Source organism: Misgurnus anguillicaudatus, chromosome 6 (genome assembly GCF_027580225.2).
Source record: "Misgurnus anguillicaudatus chromosome 6, ASM2758022v2, whole genome shotgun sequence".
Classification (NCBI taxonomy): Eukaryota; Metazoa; Chordata; class Actinopteri; order Cypriniformes; family Cobitidae; genus Misgurnus; species Misgurnus anguillicaudatus.
The window spans coordinates 25,406,741-25,428,929 of record NC_073342.2 but is presented as its reverse complement, the minus strand read 5'-3'; the positions used below and the strand labels follow the sequence as shown (position 1 = coordinate 25,428,929).

The window sequence follows — 22,189 nt, the reverse complement described above, 5'->3', positions numbered from 1 at the left end:
CTGATGCCAGGAAATAAACGCCTTAGGAGTCTTGGAGATTGATGGGAAGCCGAATGCATTTCGTGATTCGCGTTTGATGCTCAGGTTTGCGGCTCAGATTAGACTCCGATCTGAGATCTTTTAAACATTGTGGCTGTAATGCATTAGTGGGCATCTCAAAGTAGCAGATATCAACATTCAGTATCAGTGTAGTCTGAACCGATGCATGAGCCGTGCAAAAATCAAATTAGATCATTAACACAATGTTTATAGTACCTGACATATAGACAGCTGGCTGATGTTTTATATTAGGATCTGATGACTATGGCACTATTTTTGCATTGCAATGATTTTTCATCCCTGAATAATAAAAACATGCGAGGTTACACTCGATTCTGTGTTCCATTCATTGCAATTCATACAAACAAGGATCGCAATGAAAAGCAAAGGCAACGCTTACAGTATAAATTTAAGTGATCAAGTGCCGTTAGCAGACAGGTGCATTTAACAAAATTGGTTTAGAATTAACGACTATCCCAGAAGTCATTGCACCCACCAATTGCTTCATGCTCAGACCGGCTGCACAAACTCAGCAGTTTTTAACAAATGAATAGTGCATGCATTCAACTAAATAAGAGATTACACTCATTGTTAGCTCGATATACAGAAATATCTAAATTGAAAGTGATAGATACGCTTTTGGCGGTGTAAATGGGTGGAACAAAATGGAGATTAAAAAAGCATCACTGAAATAGGGAAGCAGATGACCCCTGACCTCTCTATTATAGGCTACAGCTGCCGTTGTGCCCCATGATTTATATAATGACAGCTCAGTGGAAGTTCTCTTAAGATAAACCGGACCATTAGTGAGCAATAAACTCATACAGAAACCCCACGCAGAGTAAATCAGGAACAGAGAGGAACATGTAGCAGACACAGAGGAACTTAAAATATCATCTGATAAGGAAAAATATCAGCAAATGTTGTGCATTGTATTCTTTTGTCGGTTTTGTTACACATTATATATTATAAACTCAGCCTAACTGAATCCATGATTCTTATAGACGGTTTTAGAGTCATTTATTTCTAAATAACAAGCAAAATAAACAAATAGTGTACCTTATTTTTTTTTAATCATAGCTAAAGCGTAAAAGCTGTGGTGTGCAATATACATTTTATCAGCATATGTGTTCCCTGGGAATCGAACCTGCAAATATTCACGCTGATAACTACAATGCTTTACCAATTGAGCTACAGGAACAATAATGCACTTTTAAATGTGTTTCTAGCAGAAAATGAGTCGCCAGTCGCCAGAAAAATCCTGTTTTACAAATCCATCTATTCTTCTTTATGTAATCTCCTTAAACTGCAACAAACACACAAAACAGGCTGTTGGGGATCCCCTATCAATGTGATGTCACATTGATTACGCCCCACCCATGACCGTTCACAGACTTCGCCTAATGAGCGCGTAGTTCAATATTGCTGAAAACGTGTAGGTTAGGGGCCCTTTAACATGTTCAGGGATCAGGTAACATCTGTCAAGGAGAACCTAAAATCAAATATTTTAGTGTCACTTTAAGGGGGCATGAAAATCTGACATTTTCCATGTTTAAGTGCTATGATTGGGTCCCCAGTGCTTATATCAACCCAGAAAATGTGAAAAAGAACAACCCAGTAACTTAGTTTTGGTAAACCATTCTCTGCAAGTATGTGAAAAATTAGGTCATTGAAATTTGGCTCTCCTTGTGATGTCATAAGGAGCTCTTATTATCCCCTTAAAGGGATAGTTCGCTCAAAAATGATATTAAACCCATGACTCACTCACCCCCAAGCTGTCCAAGATGCATATGTCCATCGTTTTTCAGACAAACACATTTTCAGATATTTTAGAAAATGTTTTAGATCTTTCAGTTAATTAAATGTGAAGTTACAGGGTCCACGTCCTTCAAGTCCAAAAAATGTGCATCCATCCTTCACTAAATAAATCCAAACGGCTCCAGGATAATAAACAAAGGTCTTCTGAGGGTAATCCGCACGGTGCTGTTGTAGAAATATCCATATTTAAAACTTTATAAACGAAAAAAACTACCTTCCGGTAGCGCCGCCATCTTAGACTCCTCTGTATTCAGGAAAGAGTATTAGCGTAGTGTACGCACTTTTCTTAGTGACGTATGACAAATTCGGAGGGCGGGGGCACAGAGCAGCAGCAGAGTAACCTCCGTAAGCTGCATAAAGCTCTGATCTTGAATGGGGACGCGACAAAGATGGCGGCGCTACCGGAGAACTTAAAAAAGGATGGATGCACATTTTTTGGACTTGAAGGACGTGGACCACGTAACTCCACATTTAATTAACTGAAAGATCTAAAACATTTTCTAAAATATCTGAAAATGTGTTTGTCTGAAAAACGATGGACATATATCATGGGTTTAATATCATTTTTGGCCGAACTATCCCTTTAATCTGCACTATCCAACCACAGCACTGTCATTAAGGGGCTGTTTACACTTGGTATTAAGATGTGTTTTCATCGATCGGATCACAAGTGGACGAGAGAGACACATTTACACCTGGTATTTAAATCCGTCACTTTTCTCCACTTTCGACCGCTTCTGTGCTGAATACTATGAGGGGATGGTCTGTGAGACGGTGGGCGTGTCTCTGCTGTCATTCAAACCCGAGCGGGAGTAATTATGAGTTTCTATGGACGCGATCTAATATAATGTCAGTGTCCACTGCTTGTTTAGCAAGTAAACATGCTGCACAGTGTTTTGTACATGAGTATGTAAGAGCTTTCTTTGAATTTTCAGCGCAATTGATGAAATAGGATCGCGCAACTTTCACACGCTTTCAAAACGAAACTACGGAGATCAGCCGCTTAGTTTTATCAATGAAAGGCTAAAAATAGCGCTGTTCACCGAACATTCACGCCAGAAGTCAAAAAAGACGTAAAACTTGTGTAGGGCCCTATAAAATCCGTTTTATTTTTTCCCAAATTCCGTTTTATTTTTTCCCAAATTCCGTTTTCTCCGTTTTAATTTTTGCAAATTCCGTTTTATCCGTTTTAATTTTTGGCAATTATATTTTTTACCCTTTACTTTTATTTTAGTCATAAAAAGAGTGTGCCTTTAATGTTAATGATTAAAATGTAAATGATTTGGGGGAAAAACTGGATAACAGAATTACTTAATGACTATAAAAGATGCATTTACACATGCACATACACACGCGCGCGCACGCGCACACACAACTCAATTCAATGCATTGGTTTTTTTAGTGTTGTTGCAGGAGGCTACAACAAGGTGTCAACGCAGTGTCGCCTTCAGAAGTGCCTTAAACACATCAATCCAGCGGAACGCGATCCATATTTTATACACAATCGCTTGAAATGCCTATAACTTTACAAACATACACAGGATAGTGATCTGACTTAGGACAGCATGAGCACGCAGCTCTTTGCACGTGCGAGCGAAAGAGAGACAGAGAGCGGCGCCATGATGCAGATGATTATATTTTAAATGCGAGGGATAGTTAGTTTGCCTCAGCTCGCTTGAAATGCATAAAACTGAACAAATACATGAGGATTTGTGTTCGCACTTCGGACAGATGCATGAGCGAGGTACAGTGAGACAGACATGAATGAGAGAGTGCATGTATCTTTGCGCTCACCGTGAACAGAGTGTTGACTAAACTTCCAAACTAACAGTTCTCCGGTCACATAAAAGTCATGTGAGCCCTGCTCGGAACTAAGTGCTTAGCGTCGAATTTCTTAATTTTTTCGCTGACGAAAGCTGAGTCGTGGAGAGCCGCTTCGCCATGGTTTGCATTGGTTTCAGTATTTTGGAGGAGGTCTGAAACGACGGGAGGGGGCGTGTCGCCCAGATTTACTTCCCCCGGTCTGCATTTCCCCCAGACATACGTTCGTCTCCCACACAAAAACATAATTTTATTCAAAATATGTAAAATTCCGCGAAATTCCGCGTTTATACTAGATTCCGTGTTAATTAGCCAATTCCGCGATTCCGTCCGTGATTCCGTGATCGCGGAAATTATAGGGCCCTACTTGTGTTTAATACCTCAGATTAGATAAATGGGCGGAGAGAAGGCGGTCGCGTGTGGCTGTTCAAACGCATTCAACCACATGTGCGTTTCTGCAACTCCAAAGCGATCCGATCGAAAGTTGTTTCGACCACCTCTGGATGTGGTTGAAAGTGGTCGAAAGTGGACGAGCTCAAAACGTTTTGAACACCGTTTACACCTGGCATTAACGTCGTCCACTTGTGATCCGATCGACGAAAACAAATGTTAATGCCAAGTGTAAACAGCCTCTTAGTGCAGAGAGAAAGAGAGAGAGGAAAAATAATTGACAGCACAATTGAGTTTGAATTGCATCAAACCACCATCATTGTGATCAGTGTTTGCATTTCATCAGCTCATTTGCATGTTAAATGACACACCCAAAACAGCACATTTTTGCTCACACCTACAAAGTGTCAATTTTAACATGTTATTATAAATTATCTATATGGTATTTTGAGCTAAAAGTTCACATGTATACTCTGGGGACACCAAAGATTTATTTTACATCTTTAAAAAAATATCGTCCCCAGATGCAATCCTGTATGTGCAATTTGGTTTATTTATTTATTTCTTTTACCAAGAATTAGGCACATTGACAATTCTATTTTTATTGTAAATATAAAAAATAAAAGGTGCTTGATCATGCATGGTTGCCAGGATGTTGTTATGAGGTTGCCATTATGTTGCTTCAAACAAACAGCCTTTGGTCTTTATGATATTCAGATTATTCATATTTCTGATAATTAGCAATAATGATACACTGTCAGACACAGTCACTGTTCTTTAAAAAGGTCCTTACATGTACCATTTACAGGTACAACTATGTATATGAAAGATGAACCCATTAGGTGCAAATGTGTACTTTTTAAATGGTTACCACCCAAAAATGTCCCCTAGGGGTAATTTTTGACCTTTTTTTCTGACAGTGTAGTGAGTGACGTTCACCTTTTGTGGTCAGCAAACACCACAAACTACATTTTTAAATAATTTAATATATTGTAACCAAGCGATTCCTTATAAAAATGTCTAACGCGTTTGGTTACCGAGACAGCCCCCTCCAGTTTCACACAAAGTTTCTCGTTCACTTATGTTTTCTTTATCAACCACGATGCCCTCTCACATACCCGGCTGCTCTAAACAGATACAGCGCCATCCCTGCTGTTCAAAGTGGCCTGGCAAAACCTGTCTACACGGAGAACGATCCCCCCCCTCCTTTTTCTCCCATTCCTCTCTTCCAGCCACTGGAGAGCTCTTATCTGAGCTCAGCAGGAATGCTGCCGAGTCCGTCGAGCACGGTAAATAACCGCTGATAGTACAGGTGCTAATGAAGCTGTCTCAGTCCATGGAAATTGAGACCGTCACGGTTTATATTGCGCGTGCAACTCTGCAACAGGATTGGCGTGACCTTGTACATAACAGATGCATTTTTACATACTGCGCTTTAGAGGCAAAACTGGTGTTGTAAACAGCTTGACATTGCATTTGCATTCAAATACCAATAATTAAAAAAAGTGTTGAATGTTGAAAGCACAAAGACCTTGAACGGATGAATTTGCTTATTGCGAGAACACATTTTGCTCAAGTATCCACCCACATGTCGCCTACATAAACGCGGATCTCGACAGCCTTTGTTTTTCAAGGTCTCTATGCCTGAGCTCCACAGGTTTGAATAAGTGACTATGATCTGGGGTTCACCGTTCACGGATGGCTGTTGGCGTTTTTAATGACTGTAAATTGAGACGAGGTATAGAAAAGACCACTATACTAATAAGAGGTCAGGGTGAGAGCCGAATAGGAGGGGGGGCAGTATGTTTAAAACTAACAGGCTGATCCAATGTTAGCCTTTCCAAGTAAAAGACGATATATGTGATGTTTGTTTTTGAGCAAAACGTACATTGAGCTTTAATACACAAAGTGCGGATAAAACAACGTTTCTGATTGGTGCCGCGATTTCTCGCCATTAGAAATGGTCTTGAATGGGCTCTTTGCCAGACTACTTGCAAAGCAAATCTAAATTTGCCAGAAGTTTAAACAGTTGGTTTAAATTACCTAGAAAATGTCCATATTTCAGCCAACCAAGGAATGAAACAACCTAGCAAAACTTAATTTAAATCCAGTGGTTGGGATTGTCCATATTTTACCAACCATGAGGTAAAACAACCCAGTAGCCTATTTTATAAGTGTACTTACTTTTAATGAAGGTCTTATAGGAACCAGATTATTATAGACCACATCTAGTAACACACTTGTCTCTAGGTGTCTTTGGGACGGACGGTACCCTTTCAAATATTAAATTTTTGCACCTAATGCTGCGTTTACACCAGTCCCAAAGACAAAGTCTTTATGCATTTGCGCATATAGAGCGAAGTAGATGCGCGGAAAAAGCAATATGGCTGATGTTGATCGTGCTTTCATCGAGAGAGTTACCGATTTGTATTTGGTAACTTTACTATAGAGGGAAAATAGTTTTAAAAACGTCGGGAATGCCGCAGGTCGATAAACATCACGGGACTCAAAAGGGAAATGTGTATTTACAACGTACCAGGTTGCCCAATGTCCTCAATGACACTCTTCCAAGCGAGGTCCTTTTTATTCCTGTCTCTATAGAAATAAGAACTTGTGACGTATAGCTCCGGGTGACTGCTCACGGACAATATCACGTTGAATGAGTGACTCCGGGCGGGGCTGCCGCCACAGCAGGAAGCAGGCTCCTGATTGGTTAACGCGGCGCGAAAATCCGGCAAAGTTTACATTTTTCAACTCGGCCGTCAGCCGCAAATTGAGTCAAACGCAAAAAACACCATTCACGCTTACCGCGACAGACGCTCAATTAGCGAACTAGACGCGCAAATGAGGCGGAATCTCGTCTACGCACCGTGCTTAACGCCTCATTCGCGCCGCGAGACCTCTAGACGCGCGCCAACGCATCTTCACATTGACTTAACATTGAAATCACGTGCCTAGTTTGCCGCTTGAACGGTTTTAGTTTACTCGCTTCATTCGCGCGTGAAAGCTGCACGTGAAATTCTAGTCATCGAGACATTCACGCTGAAATTCGCGTCATGGGAGAGGCTTCTGTGACTCCGCTCATATTCTGTAATCACGTCAATACTGGAGCAAGCTCCTGATTGGTTAACGCGGCGTGTTTTTCCGCCAAAGTTCAAATTTTTTAAATGCGCGTTTGCTGCGGCAACGCTCAATTCGCGCCACCTCCAGACGTGCGTCAACGCGTTTTCACATTGACTTAACATTGAAATCATTCACGCTTGACGCCTCTACAGCAGCTGGTGTAAACGCAGCATAGACTTCATATTACTACCTGAAATGTATATATTGGTACTAGTGATGCACCGATGTATCGGCCGCCGATATTTATCGGCCGATTTTTGATGAATTTGAAACCATCGGTATATCGGCAATAGCACAAGAAAGGCTGATACCGATTGTTTTTATTAATTAACTGCATAAAGAAATCCATTATATGTAAAAAATTAGTTAATGTTGTTAATAAAATAAATGCTGAATAGCAAAAACCACCTTTGAAGGTTGTCATGCTGTCTTATTATATTTGTTTTAATTTGTGCCTCTCTTATTTTGTTGGTCAGTTGAATGTTAATAAGATTCAATCCATGTTCAGTAAAAATAATTTGATGCAAAAATAAACTAGCTAATAGACCAACTGTATAGTATTATATACAAGTGTTTAATATCGCTATCGGCATCGGCCAGAAGTTGTCTGTTTAAATCGGTATCGGTCCAAAAAAATCCTATCGGTGCATCCCTAATTGGTACCAAATGTGTACCTAAATGGCACATATTAGGACCTTTTTAAAGGGTACCATTTTTTCTGACAGTGTTGCAACCACATACACTGGAGCCACACCCTGGCAACCAGTCTTTATACCCATCATGGTAGCAAGTATTGCATGAGATATTCATAAAATGTAATTATTTAATACATTAAAATATATTAAATATGTAAAAAAAACATTAATTCAACTGAATCCAACAATTTTTTTTACAAAAGCTGTCACTGGTAATATGTACCGTTTACGTACAGATATGTATAAGTTTGGCACCAATATGATCCTTTGAGGTACTAATATGAACTTTTTATTTATGTAAAGGGTACCGCCTCATTTTGACAATTTTTCTGACATTGTAAGAATTCATCTCGTGGCTTTAATGGGACTGAGAGCTTGTAATAACACACAGTAAATGCTTATAAACTCTGATACAGATCTCCACTAGATGTCACTGCAGTCACATTCTGCTCTTTGACACATATGTGGACTTAAGACAGGAAGACGGTTCCCTGTGGACAGCCTGGCTTTATGTATAATGGAAATGCTCAAACTTCCATCCCGTTATTCTGGCCAGCAGCTCAGGTGTCTGTATTCAGACAGCGTCCACCCCCATATTCACAATACACACAACAGATCGCCTGTGGCACATACGTGTGTGAAAATTACAGTACATTCCTGTGCTGGTGGAGCGGGACTGCATACATTATTTTACATAAGTGAACCCAGGTCGTCTCCTGACAGAAATAAAACCAACCGATATAAAAACATGCACAGTTTTCCAAATACATTGGAGTATTTATTTGAGGCACCTTCTTAGATTTTATCGAGCTGATCCATCTATGAAAACACTCAACAATTTTATTACTGGCTGCATAAATGACAAATAAATTGGTGTACCTTACATTGGTTTTGATAGTAAAACTACATATTATATAAAGTGATAAATAGTTATGAAATTTACGGCTAAAGTAAAACAACTGACAAAGCAACTCAAAAGTTAAATCATAGTTCATTACAAAATTCAGGAGTTTTTTTAGCAAATTTTACAGGATTTTAGTTGGTAAGCTAGAAATACTGTGCTTTGCGCACAAAATCTGTTATACCCTGCTAAAAAAACAGCATAGACCAGCATAATTCCCAAGCTAAACCATCACCAAAAGAGCATAGACCAGCATGGGAATTATGCTGGTTTATGCTGTTGTCCCCAGCAAACCAGCACCAAAACACAACATATGCTGGTCTTGCTGGTATGCTGTTTTTATCAGCAGGGTAATATTGAAATATTGACTGTTTAAAAAAATTATGGAAAAAGTACAAGATTTTACCAGCTTGATCTCATGGGAAATTTTACAAGGTTAGTAATTTGCATAAATCTGGATGCAGTAAATTGTACAAAAACATATTTTTAATAAATATCAGTAATGAAGCCCCACGCTTAACCCCAGCCCTAATCACAAACGTGACAAAAGCAGATCAAATTCATACCTTTCAGGTAAAATAGTTGCGAATTGCCATAAGATTGTGTTGGATTTACAGTAAATGTCTTTTTTCCCATAATCCTCTCAAAAAGGCTTATAAAGTTAAAGAGTTTTGGCTCGTCTTTTGTTGCAATTCTCCATCATTGTTTTAGACTGCTGGTAAAGGGTAATCAGATTCTTTCCAATGCATCCAGAGAGAGAAAAATCAATACTATATAAGGAGACTTGATGAATTAGAAATTTCTACTCAGTGTGAATATTGATCAGTTTCAATCTGGCGGGTTTTGACAGATCACATGCACAAAGTCAATAAGTTGAAAAATAAAATGTTACAAAAAACAAGGAAAGAGGAAAGGTAAGTATTAAACAGGAAGTGACTCACAGGCAGAAGGGTGTGGTCTTCAGGATTGGGAGGTGCTGTCTCTGGGTGTGTCTCTAGTGGTTGATTATCTCTTGGGCATGATGTCTCCGCATTCGGATGCTCAAAATCCAGGCAAGGAAGGACACTGCAGTCCACATCAGTTAGGAACGAGTCTGGGCGCTGCAGAAATATACAGATGATTCTTAATCATAATCTGCATTTAAAGAGTTTGGTTCCAAAACGCGATAAACGCCATTATTTTTTTTTGTATTATATTAGGTCATTATTAAAGAGTCAACTCTTAATTTTACGCAAAATCCGAGATCTGCCGTGTTATTCTGTCATCTTTTCTCCATTTTTCCTCAAAACGCGATAAACGCCAGTCCTCCTTCTCTGCAGAATGCAATAAATCCGCTTAACCAATCACAGCACACCATTCCACGCATTGTAAAAAACAATGTTGGTGCATTGAATACACACTGAATCCTAGTTTCGTGATCAACAAACAAACAAAAACAAAATAATACTTTTGATGGCATTTATAAACCTGTGGTGTTTTTCTGTGGAGGGGAAGAAACGTAAGCCATCCAAATCTAATAATTTAGGTGAGAGGCACTCGGGAGAAGGAAAAATGCTGGCTGTTGCTTGTTCTTCTGACAGCATCAAGCTTCTGTCATGCTAACACATTGACCCCCAGCGCATCTTATGAAAAACTTGCCATTATTTTACAAAGTAAACGAAAATCGACCAAGACCAGAACATTTTACAGCTGACCACTGTTAAAAAATTTCAGCAACAACGCAGTATAACACCAGTAATGACAGTGTTCTTAATATGACAAAGTAAGTGTTTTGATTAGTCCCATTAATGTTTATTTTTTAATCAATGTATACCACTAGTCAACTAAATGAATATAACATGGTAAAGATTAATGCATATTTATATATTGATTCAATAGATTTATAGCATTTTGAAAAAAAAACTTGTCATGGATTTATTGCATATTATTTGTTTTTATAATAAATCTTTGAAAATGAAATTATGGATTTGAATTTTTTTATGTTTTTATAACCTAAAGATGCTATGTGAAATTTTGTAACAGAAAATAGTGGTTTTCATCTTGTCACTTTCTTGGTAAAGAAAACACATTTTTACCCAAATTAGTCAAAATGGATTAATTGCGTTTTGGAACCAAACTCTTCATTTGTTTGTTTTTTTACTTTTAAATCTGCAATTTGTAACTTTTTTGTTAAAAATAAACAAACATTTACATTGTCGTAAAGTGTTTGACATGATATAAAATGATTTATCAGTGTCTGTTCCCAAGGTTCAAACCAATGACCTTTTGCTAATGCAACTGTTTACCATTGAGCTTTACAGGAGCAAAAAACAAAAAATAGTCCAAAAAAATAGGTGTTCAAAAATATATACCTACCTTACCTCAGAACGGTAATTGTAATTTGAGCTGTTTGGTATACATAAAAGAAAGAAAAGAAAAAAATGTCAACTATACTTAAATTATCTATTTAAAATGGTCTATATCATGCCCAACGCATTTATCTGTCAATATTTAAAAAAACAAACATGTTGTGTGTCATTACCCTTTAAGTAATTAAGAATTACAAATGTACCTTAATTGAACACAGATGCATGCTGGGAAATTGTAATCCATAATGATATCCATAATTATAGTAAGACGGCGGGAGAAAAAAATAAGCACTCAAAGAGGTCGACCCAGGATAACCCTGAAATAAAAGCCTTTTAGAGGCTTGGGTCATGGTGTTTTAATTGACAGTAAAGGACTGAGGGAAATATTGCTTCCTGGTACAGGAGACGCTGCCCAATCCAGCTGAAAGAAAAGAGGGCAGCTTACGGTTTCCATCATCCGCCACTCCCAGAGACTACACGAGAACCTCCGTGTGCTGGAAATGGCTTACCAGACTCCAAACTAATGTCATTACCAGCGGATACACATCAGCAAAACTAATCCAGATGTTACGCACAATTACATTACATTGCATTTGGCCTTTGCAGTCTGATCTGACACGGTTAGCCGGCAATGAGTTCCAGGGTATAGAAGAGGAGATATATTTAGACGTAATGCTTTTAATATTTGTATTCGTGAATTATTACGGCAAATGGTTTGGATGTGGCACTATCAGCAAAACCTGAGTGAATGGTGTAAACTGAGACAACTGAAACAATGGGAGGCTTACATTTTTGTATTGTTTCTTTTCCTGTGTAATAGTGTATATTTATTTAAAAATGAAATGCAACCTGTCTGTGAAAACCAGGCAAAAATCTCAAAATCAAATTGTGAGATTTCAACCATTAATTTCACTATGATTTCAATCTTTGACATGACCTTACTCAGTCAATATTAAAGATATCAAGGTTATATTTCATCATGTAGGATGATTTTATGTACAAAATAGTAAATCTAGAAAAAAAAAATTTAGCAGGGTTTTTACAGGCAGGGTCACATATGTGTGAGGGGCTAATATGCTTATGCTGTCAAGTGTTCCTGTAGCTCATGTTGTAGAGCATTGCAATAACATGGCAAAAGGTTGCGTGTTCAAACCCCAGGAAACACATAATGAAAAAATGTATGGGTGATTCTCACAAAAACTTGGTTTTAAAAATGTCAAGCATGAAAATTTAAAAATTGCTTAAATTTACTTTTTTCCCACCAGACATTGAAAAACAAAGTCTGGAGTAAATGGGAACATTAATTTAAAAACTTTTACTTATCATTTAACACTTTTTGTAAAATAATTTTAAAAATTTGTCCTAAAAAAATCTCATTACCGCAACAGTCAGAAAACATCAACACTGACATATTTTCAAAATGACATGACGAACCTGAAAGAACATAATTTGGAGATTCTGCACATGCATTTAAAATCAAAGTATTATGTTTCTATTAATTAAATTAACATTTAATAAGCATCTGTTGCGGTAATGATAATTAAAATGTCGTGTAAGCATTCTGACAAGACAATATTTCAAATTAACTGTAAAAAAATGATCTTACCTGGTAGCCATCTTGAAGTAACTGGTCCATGTGCTTGGTCACTCAAAATCAAACTTAAAATTATTAAAATTCTGTATGTGTGCTTAAACTGTTCTCAAAAAGTGTTGCGGAGGATGAGAACATCAGGCATGGACACATCATTTTCCTAATTTTTCTTCATTATTATTATACATGAATATTCAGTAAATATTTTTTCTGTCATCTAAAGTAGTCTAGCAAAACATCCATTTATTTTTTTTCTTAATATTTTTGTGTTAATTTGATTAAATTACAACATAACGCATGTTCAAACACAGCCGGACACATTGCGGTAATGAGAATTTCAGCAGAAAATGAGATAAAATTTCCAATTATAAATTCTTATGTTGAAATCACACAATGTGCAAGGTAGAACGCAGTATTGTGGTAATTCTGATGCTTTTTAATGTTACTATATTACACATTTTAAAGCTAAAATCATTAGTGCCGTGGTGTTTCAATGGTTTCGTGAGAATCACCCGTATAGTTTGAATGCATTATAAGTCACTTTGGATCAAAGCATCTGCCATACATAAATGTATATGTCATCCTTCATCATCCACATTTATTGGTGTGAAACTGTTATTTTCATTAGTCTATTTATTAATTAGTTTATTTGGCATTAATTGACAAAAATTAGCTAAATTTTAACATTCAATTTAAAGTAAATTATTTTAAATTAAACAATTATTGAACACAAGCTTAATATACCAACATAATGTGTGTTATTTGTATTTTTAGTACAATAAGTAACATGGGTATATTTGTAGCAATAGCGATTCACGAAGCATGCATACGCACAAATTTGTTCGTAAAATGTACGGACGTACATTTCAACAAAAACTTTCATACTAACACCGCAAGTGTGAGCAGCGCGTGTGCGTAGCCTGAGCAGCGCGTCAGGAGAGCGTTTGCTGCGCGTGGCCATTGTGCCTTCACACCGGCTGCGTTTGCAGCGCATATGGTGCAGTTTAATAACAGTATAAAAATCTCAAGTTCACATTACTTTATTAAACACGCATTTATGAGCAAAACCTCTTCAAGACGCTTTTTGACGGTCAGTGTAATTTATAAAACTGTGATTTGTTCAATCCACATTGTTTTTGCTGTTCTGGTCCGTGTAATGTCAGATATAGACATAATACACAATTATAGACATAAAAAGCCCATGGCACATTAGTAAATGTTACTCTTAAGTTTTATGATAAAATAAAACATTCACCAAGTGACTGACAGCATGAAGTAGTCGATCAGGTTTCCCTTCAACAGTTTAAGCATAAGATTTCGATTTATAGATGTATCTGTTTCTCTGAAGATTATTATGATAGATGAGGACTCATTTGCTGGGCAGAGAGTGGATGACTATGTCTTTTAAATAGCTCAAAGTCATGACTGTTTGAAACACACTTGGCCTCACATTCGTGATTTTATTGTAAAATGACACTTTTTCGCGTCAATCCACGACCATTTAAACCATAAACAATGCACTGTCACTTTAATTGAGCATGAGCAGCGCAGCAAAAATAGAGCCACCGCCGAAACGATCGCAGCAATGCTGCTTCAGCGACGCTCCTGCCACGCGAGCATGTGCTGCTCACACGTGCGGTGTGCATGCTTTAACTTGTTAAAATGGGCCCTGAAAAAAACACGCGCCGCTTACGCGCTGCTCACGCTTGCGGTGTGAAACCGGCGTAAGAACAACTTAGACCACACGTGCGCAATTATCACGAACAAGGAAACAGAACCCTATAATATATATCTGATATATAATTTATATATATTTTGTTTTTGTTCATGATTATTGGGTACATGTGATCTAACGGTGCATTCACACCAGCCGCGGTAGAGGCAAAAATGCGCTATTCGCACGTAATTGGACGCTTAAACATTTGAGTTAACTCGCTTCATTTGCACGTGAAAGTAGCATATTAAATTCTAGTCATTCGAGAAATTCACGCGGAAATTCGCGTCATGGGAGGGGCTTTTGCGACTCCGCTAAATCACGTCACTACTTCAGCAAGGTCCTGATTGTTTAATGCAGCGCAGAAATCCGCGGAAGTTCAAATTTTTCAATTCGCGCTGAACACGCCATCCACTCCGCAGGATGCCTAATCGCGTCTTTTCATTGACTTAACATGTAAATCACTCGTTCTTGCCACCTTTACCGCGTCTGGTGTGAACCCTGCATAAGTTGTTCTTATGTTTTTATATACATTTAAAATAAATGTAAGTATGAAAGTTTTTGTTGAATCATGATTTGTAAGTTAAAACGTCCGTACAAATTTGTGCGTTAGGATAAAGATCATGTTCAATGAAGATATTTTGTAAATTTCCACTTCAGGTGAACAATTTAAGTTGAATAAAACTTAAATTTTGTAGGTGTTACCAATTGAAGTAACTTTTTAAGTTGAACCAACTTTTCAATTTTAAAGGAGACTTTCTCAATATTTAGATTTTTTGCACCCTGAGATTACAGATTTTCAAATAGTTGTATCAAATATTGTAATGGAAAGGTTATTTATTCAACAAAAAAAATTGACCTATGATTTTTTTTGGTCCAGGGTAACAAATAAATAACTATGGCCTTAACAGAATTATATTTTTTGCTGTTAAACTTCTGCTTTTTAAAATACATACACACGGCTATATTCAGATGTTTGCATTGCAACTTCTTTCATCAAACCCAATAAATCTAATCATAACAATTCATCTGAACATTCCCTTTCTCATCCTGCAATTTAAGGTCTGATGGGCTCATCTCCGCCCATGGGCAGCGACACAGCTCTCAGATCGCTATGCTAATGAGCGAGGTGAGACTGAGTGCGCTAAGCTATGCGCAGTCACACGCATACGGTCCAAAGGTTTGATCATTCCTAATGCATCCAACCTTCTCCACCCGAGCGCTTCTCCCCAAACACACACAATTGACCTTCGGCAGCAGCTTCAGGGAAAACAAAATGTCTGCGGTGCGAATTAATTTATCACAGTCTGGTTGGTCAGATGCTCCTAACAACAACCAGCGTGGGAGGCAATGACATGTAGTTATGCAGATATGCTTGCTTTAAACTTAATTTCCATACTCCCACTCTCATATCTTTCTACATACTGTTGCACCAAGCACACAATAATGACCAGAATGCATCTCTTCTCTAAAGGCAGGCAACCAGTTGCTGAAGTTTATGGGAGCTGTCATTGGTGCTGAGCCCAACAAAACCATCAAAACTGGGCTTGGCTCTCGACGGCTGGAGGCTATCACGTGTACTTGATTCAATTAGCGAGTTCTAGAGGCGTCCCCTGGGACGGTGAGTACAGAAAGGGGGTGGGGGGGGGTGATGGGGCAGCAGTCTAACAAAGAGAAGGACCAACCCCCTCTGTGCCTTGACCGGGTCCACATCATTAGTCGAGCAAGTGAGTGTGCATTAAACATATGCTTGCGCAGAGGGTTAACAGTGTAGGCACACGCGTACACTCACAACTTCATGTAAGGAATGCGAATACGTGTACATGCATACACAATAATGGCATCGTCTATTGTGACTCAATGGATGTAAATGTTAATTGCATTATAATATATGCGGAAGCAATCATCAATCAAACTTGAGACGTTTGGAAGAAATATATAATGATTTAAAACTATTCATGTAGTCACGTGTAAAGCTTAAGCACTTGTGTTACGTTAAGTGGGGTAATTTACTCACCACCATGTCATCCAAAATGTTGACGTCTTTCTTTGTTCGGTCGAGAAGAAATTGTGTTTTTTGAGGGAAACATTGCAGGATTTTTCTCATTTTAAGGGACTTTAATAGACACCAACAATTAATACTTAACTCAACACGTAAAAGTTTTTTTCAACCGAGTTTCAAAGGACTATAAACGATCCCAGACGAGGCATAAGGGTCTTATCTAGCAAAACGATTGTCATTTTTGACAAGAAAAATAACAAATATACACTTTTAAACCACAACTTCTCGTCTAGATCCGGTCCAGCGCGACCTAACGTAAATGCGTAGTGACGTAGGGAGGTCACGTGTTACATATATAAAACTCACATTTGCGGATCATTGTAAACAATAAACTGACACAAAGACATTAATTAGTATCAGTTGACATACAACAACGTAGGAACGGTCCTCTTTCAACACACTTGTAAACACTGGGGCAGAGTTTCGCGTTCGTCCTCTGTGACCTCTTGACGTCTTGACGTATTGCGTGGGGTCACGCTGGCGCATCAAGACCGGATCTAGACGAGAAGTTGTGCTTTAAAAGTGTATATTTGTTATTTTTCTTGTCAAAAATGACATTCGTTTTGCTAGATAAGACACTTATGCCTCGTTTGGGATCATTTATAGTCCTTTGAAACTCCGTTGAAAAAAACTGTTACGTGTTAAGTGTTAATTGTTGGTGTCTATTAAAGTCCATTAAAATGAGAAAAATCCTGCAATGTTTTCCTAAAAAAACTTAATTTCTTCTCGACTGAACAAAGAAAGACATCAACATTTTGGATGACATGGTGGTGAGTAAATTATCTGGATTTTTCTTTTAAGAAAATGGAACATTCCCTTAACGCTGGAATATGGGTAAGTAAACGATGTTAAAATGAAGTTCAAACCTGTAGATCATGTATTTTTCCTTTGAACACGGTCAGAAAAAATGGTCCCTATATGTGTCACTGCGGCAGTAATCTTTCAAAAAGTACACCTTTGTACCTAGAAAGTACCTCAGAGGTACATATTGGTACCAAATGTATACATATCTGTACCTTAATAGTACATATTAAAGGATTAGTCCATTTTCTTAAAAGAAAAATCCAGATAATTTACTCACCACCATGTCATCCAAAATGTTGATGTCTTTCTTTGTTCAGTCGAGAAGAAATTATGTTTTTTGAAGAAAACATTGCAGAATTTTTCTAATTTTAATGGACTTTAATAGAACCCAACATTTAATACTTAACTCAACACTTAACAGTTTTTTTCAACGGAGTTTCAAAGGACTATAAACAATCCCAAAGAGGCATAAGGGTCTTAACTAGCAAAACGATTGTCATTTTTGACAATAAAAAAAACAAATATACACTTTTAAAGCACAACTTCTCATCGTGTAGATCCAGTCGTGATGCGCCAGCTGACCCCACTACGTCACCGCAATACGTCATGACGTCAAGAGGTCACAGAGGACGAACGTGAAACTCCGCCCCAGTGTTTACAAGCGTCTTGAAAGAGGACCGTTCCTACATTGTTGTATGTCAATTGATACTAATTAATGTCTTTGTGGCAGTTTATTGTTTAAAATGGTCCGCAAATGTGCGTTTTATATATGTAACACGTGACCTCCCTACGTCACTACGCATTTACGTTAGGTCGCGCTGGACCGGACCTTGGCGAAAAGTTGTGGTTTAAAAGTACATATTTTTTATTTTTCTTGTCAAAAATGACAATCGTTTCGCTAGATGGGACCCTTGATCCTCGTTTGGGATCGTTTATAGTCCTTTGAAACTCCGTTGAAAAAAACTGTTAAGTGTTGAGTTAAGTATTAAATGTTGGTGTCTATTAAAGTCCATTAAAATTAGAAAAATTCTGCAATGTTTTCTTCAAAAAACATAATTTCTTCTGGACTGAACAAAGAAAGACATCAACATTTTGGATGACATGGTGGTGAGTAAATTATCTGGATTTTTCTTTTAAGAAAATGGAATATTCCTTTAAGACCTTTTAAAGGGTACAGCACCATTGACAGCTAGGGACCATTTTTTGACCATTGTTTCTGACAGTGTAAGCATTCTTTAGAAGCAAAAATAGGCTTTAATTTTGACACAGAACAGGGTTAAATTGTATAAAATTAAATAAAATTAAATAAAGATAGATGAACATCAGCAAATTTATATCATTTAACAACCAATACCAGTGTATAACCTAAAATCTGCCTTTATCTATTACTACTATAGCATCCACATGTTGAATTCCTATTGCAAATCTCAAACCCTCTGCCCAATTCCCTGTCTCCTAGTCTGTATCTCTATTTCAAACTGAAATGATGCATTTATTCACGGTATAAATCCATGCTGGTGCTTTACAGATCCAGAGGATGCGGGCGCAGGCTTGATAACTGTTGGCTGTCTGCATTCATATTCAACCCTCACCCTGCTGGCTGCTTCACACGCAGCAGATGTCTGTGTTTCTGCGTGTGTCGAGCTGTCTGGATCGCTTTGAAAGTGATGGCTGTATTTCAGAACGCATGGGCGCACTCGTTCTATCCCAAAGGCATGGCTTTATCTATAAATTTAGTATTTTGTAAGAAGGTAGTCAAACAGAAACTATGAAAAGATAAAACATCTACTGATAAATCACACTTATGATCATGATATGGATAAATACAACAAGTGGATAAGGCAAAATAAAAGTGCAGTATTTGTTACAAACGTACATGAGGCATGGATGAATGCAGACGAATGTGCATTTAAAAACATCTGGATGAGTTCTCAACCATCAGTCTCTATGGAGGATGCACGGCACCACAATCGAGTTTTGCATTAAGCCACGAATCCATCAGCGACAATTTGATGTTAATGAAATGCTGGTCTTGATTTGCGAGAGGTTTGCAGAGCTTGAAATAATTTGGGAGGCGCACACGCGCGCACACACCTGCCCTCTCGCTCTCTCGGTCGTCGGCAGCAATCACGGCTACAGCAGTCGCCAAAGAGATAATTACATAGCGACTCAAGCGCGGCGCTCTGTTCTACGGTGGATGTGAGCTGGGAAAAAATGTTATTATAGTGCAACAACCCACTTTATTATAGCAACCAACTGGAAAAAGGGGTTTTTAAAAAAAATAATTTTTCAGCCCCCCACTTTTGAATAATGGATCTCCCTTCCCCCATAATACTTGGCTCTCTGTGGGTGGGGGCGTGAGTATCGATTCAGCAAGCACAGAAGCACGATTCTGGTCCCCTTTGAAATGCTCAGATGCAGAAGTCCTTCAATTCTTCATACATAAACATTAGAGAAAGAAAATGGTTGTAATAGAGCAAAACATTATGCTGAATAAATGGCACATGAGATTGACTTTTTTCACTTGCTGTAACATTGCTGTAAATGCTAAATAAATGGAATGAAATAAAAAATAAAGAAATTAACTCTAACAGAGTTACATCACTTTATAGAAATTTGTTAAAATTAGTAGAGATGAGCGAGGCACAAACTAACGCGGGGTTAATTTTAACACAGCTACTTTACATATGTATTCATGGCCGAGCAGTCTGTGTCTTTTTCTCTTTGTCAAAAGATTATATCCTGTGAATTTGTGAAAAGTTTTGATGTGTTTTGGTTAAGATATTGAACTAAGAGTGTTTTGAAGGCATACAAGTAAATTTCTTCATCTTATGTTTTTTTTATTTCTGAGTTAGGTGTGTAAGTCCCCAAATCAAACCTTATATTATTTTAATCACTATCTTGTTACCTAAAACATAACACCATTTTGAAACATGTCAGCAACTCCTAGTAACTGATAACTGGGATTGAAAACATTTTTTACACCGAGGTGTTAGTTGTAACACAGTGTTACAATTAAGCCTCCAGTATACAATGATAATAAAATGAAATCAATGTGAGCTATAAATCAAAATGATAACTGTTAATACAATATCAGGCGAAATAACTAACAATTATGTTTTTTTTTTGTCTTAATTGTGCAGCCCTTTCCAAAAAATATATTATATGCATTGACGCATAATACAAAGAAGGTTAAATTAAGGATTATGGATTGATGAATATGTGGATATCTATCTATTATAGGCAGATATATAAACAAATATTCACCTTTAGTATATAGACAGATTTTTATTAAATTATTTGTGTTTAAAGCAAATTTTCTAGAAGGCGTTACAACAAACCCTGTTTGTTACAATTAACTTGCGCCGATGGGCGTTCTGGTCTAAAAACAAGGTGTGTTCAGGTGCATTGTTATTTTGAGGCAACTAAAATAGACTATGCCATTGACCAACAAAAACCTGGTCTAAAGTCTAAAGTCAATGGCGCAATGTTGTTTTTGTTATTTAAAGCAACACAATGTAGTTTCCATGTAAAAATTACTTACAGCTCCCCCATGTGGTTAAAAAGCGCAACAGTGCCTGGTATCAGACACTCTTCTGTAGGCAGGGGGAGGGGCGGGGCTGTGTTTCCTACCCTCCACCGCCACTTTCAGAGTGTGCTTGTAGCAGCTAGGAGGCTGCTCAGGTTGCAGCAACAGTACAATTTGTCCAGTTAAAAGTTGTTCTATCACTGAAATAATTTTAGAGACATTATTTAAAGGTAAAAAAACTACATAGTGTTGCTTTAAAGAGCGCGTTAGTAATATGCGCCTATAAACTGGACGACAAAGCGGGTTTGCTTATCACGCACTTAAATGCGCAGCAGCACAAAAACACTTTTAAATATGAAAGATTAAAGGACTGAATGTAAAATATTATTATTGAGTCTCTTGGACATAAATGAGGACCGATTATGAGACGTTAGAAGGCGTAAAGAGCTGCTTGACCTGCAGCCTGGTAAGTAAATAAATGCTTTGCTTTAAACAAATGCATCTATTTTTAAATGTTTTTAAATGCTACCTCACGGATTTATTGTATATGATGACTCTGTGGATATGATGAGAAACATTTTAAGTAATGCTTTTTAAAAATCCCATGGCGCTGTTCTAGTGCTGAAACGCTTCGGCTCTCCGCACGTTTGTAAATTCTTTATCTCTTGTTTGTATTTTTAGAATAACAAACATTTTCTTGGATATTTGCAAATTATTTTATGAGATTACAATGATTATGTAGGATATCAATACATTTACAGCAATAAAAAGCCTGCTATTTGTACATCTATGACTGAAAGAAAAAGGCTTTTAAAGGTTTTAATAAAAAAAAAATTACATTTCAATAAAAATGAAAACAACAAAATTTTTAACATTATTCTTAAACTGGTGGTCTTCTTCCTCCGTTTAGTTTTTCAGTTTACAAAGTCCGTCATCTAAATAGGGATTAGACATAGCGCCAGCGCAACTGGCTTTTAAAGGGGATGAGAGATAAGACTATCATTGGTTTATTGCACGTTACGGCCAAAACACACCCATTACTCATTAGGATAATATGAACAACCCTTTTTTCCTGTCGTTAAATTAGCAAAAGTGGCATCGGACACGCCCATTTAAACCGTGCGCTGTGCGCTTTAGACAATGCGCTTAGATCGTTAAAATAGGGCCCTAAGTGTCATTTGTAGCAGAGATATGTATGTTGATAGTGTAAAAAAATTATTAATCTAGCATAAATATTTTTTGAATGATAGAGCCAAAGCCAAAAAGCGTTAGGTTGTGCCCCGCTCTCCCCTATTACACGGCTCATTGGAATGCTCGATTCTGATTGGTCAGTCGCAACATTTGCACGTTTGTT

At 37.6% G+C, this 22,189-nt stretch overlaps 1 protein-coding gene across 1 annotated transcript in view; it reads right to left on the bottom strand.

The window, feature by feature from the left end:
* ccdc33 (coiled-coil domain containing 33) overlaps positions 1-22,189 on the bottom strand; it is a 116,231-nt gene that overhangs the window by 35,165 nt on the left and 58,877 nt on the right. Inside the window, exon 13 of the mRNA XM_073868846.1 lies at positions 9,729-9,887. Coding sequence (XP_073724947.1) covers positions 9,729-9,887 — 159 coding nt within the window. The remainder of the gene's footprint in view (positions 1-9,728; positions 9,888-22,189) is intronic.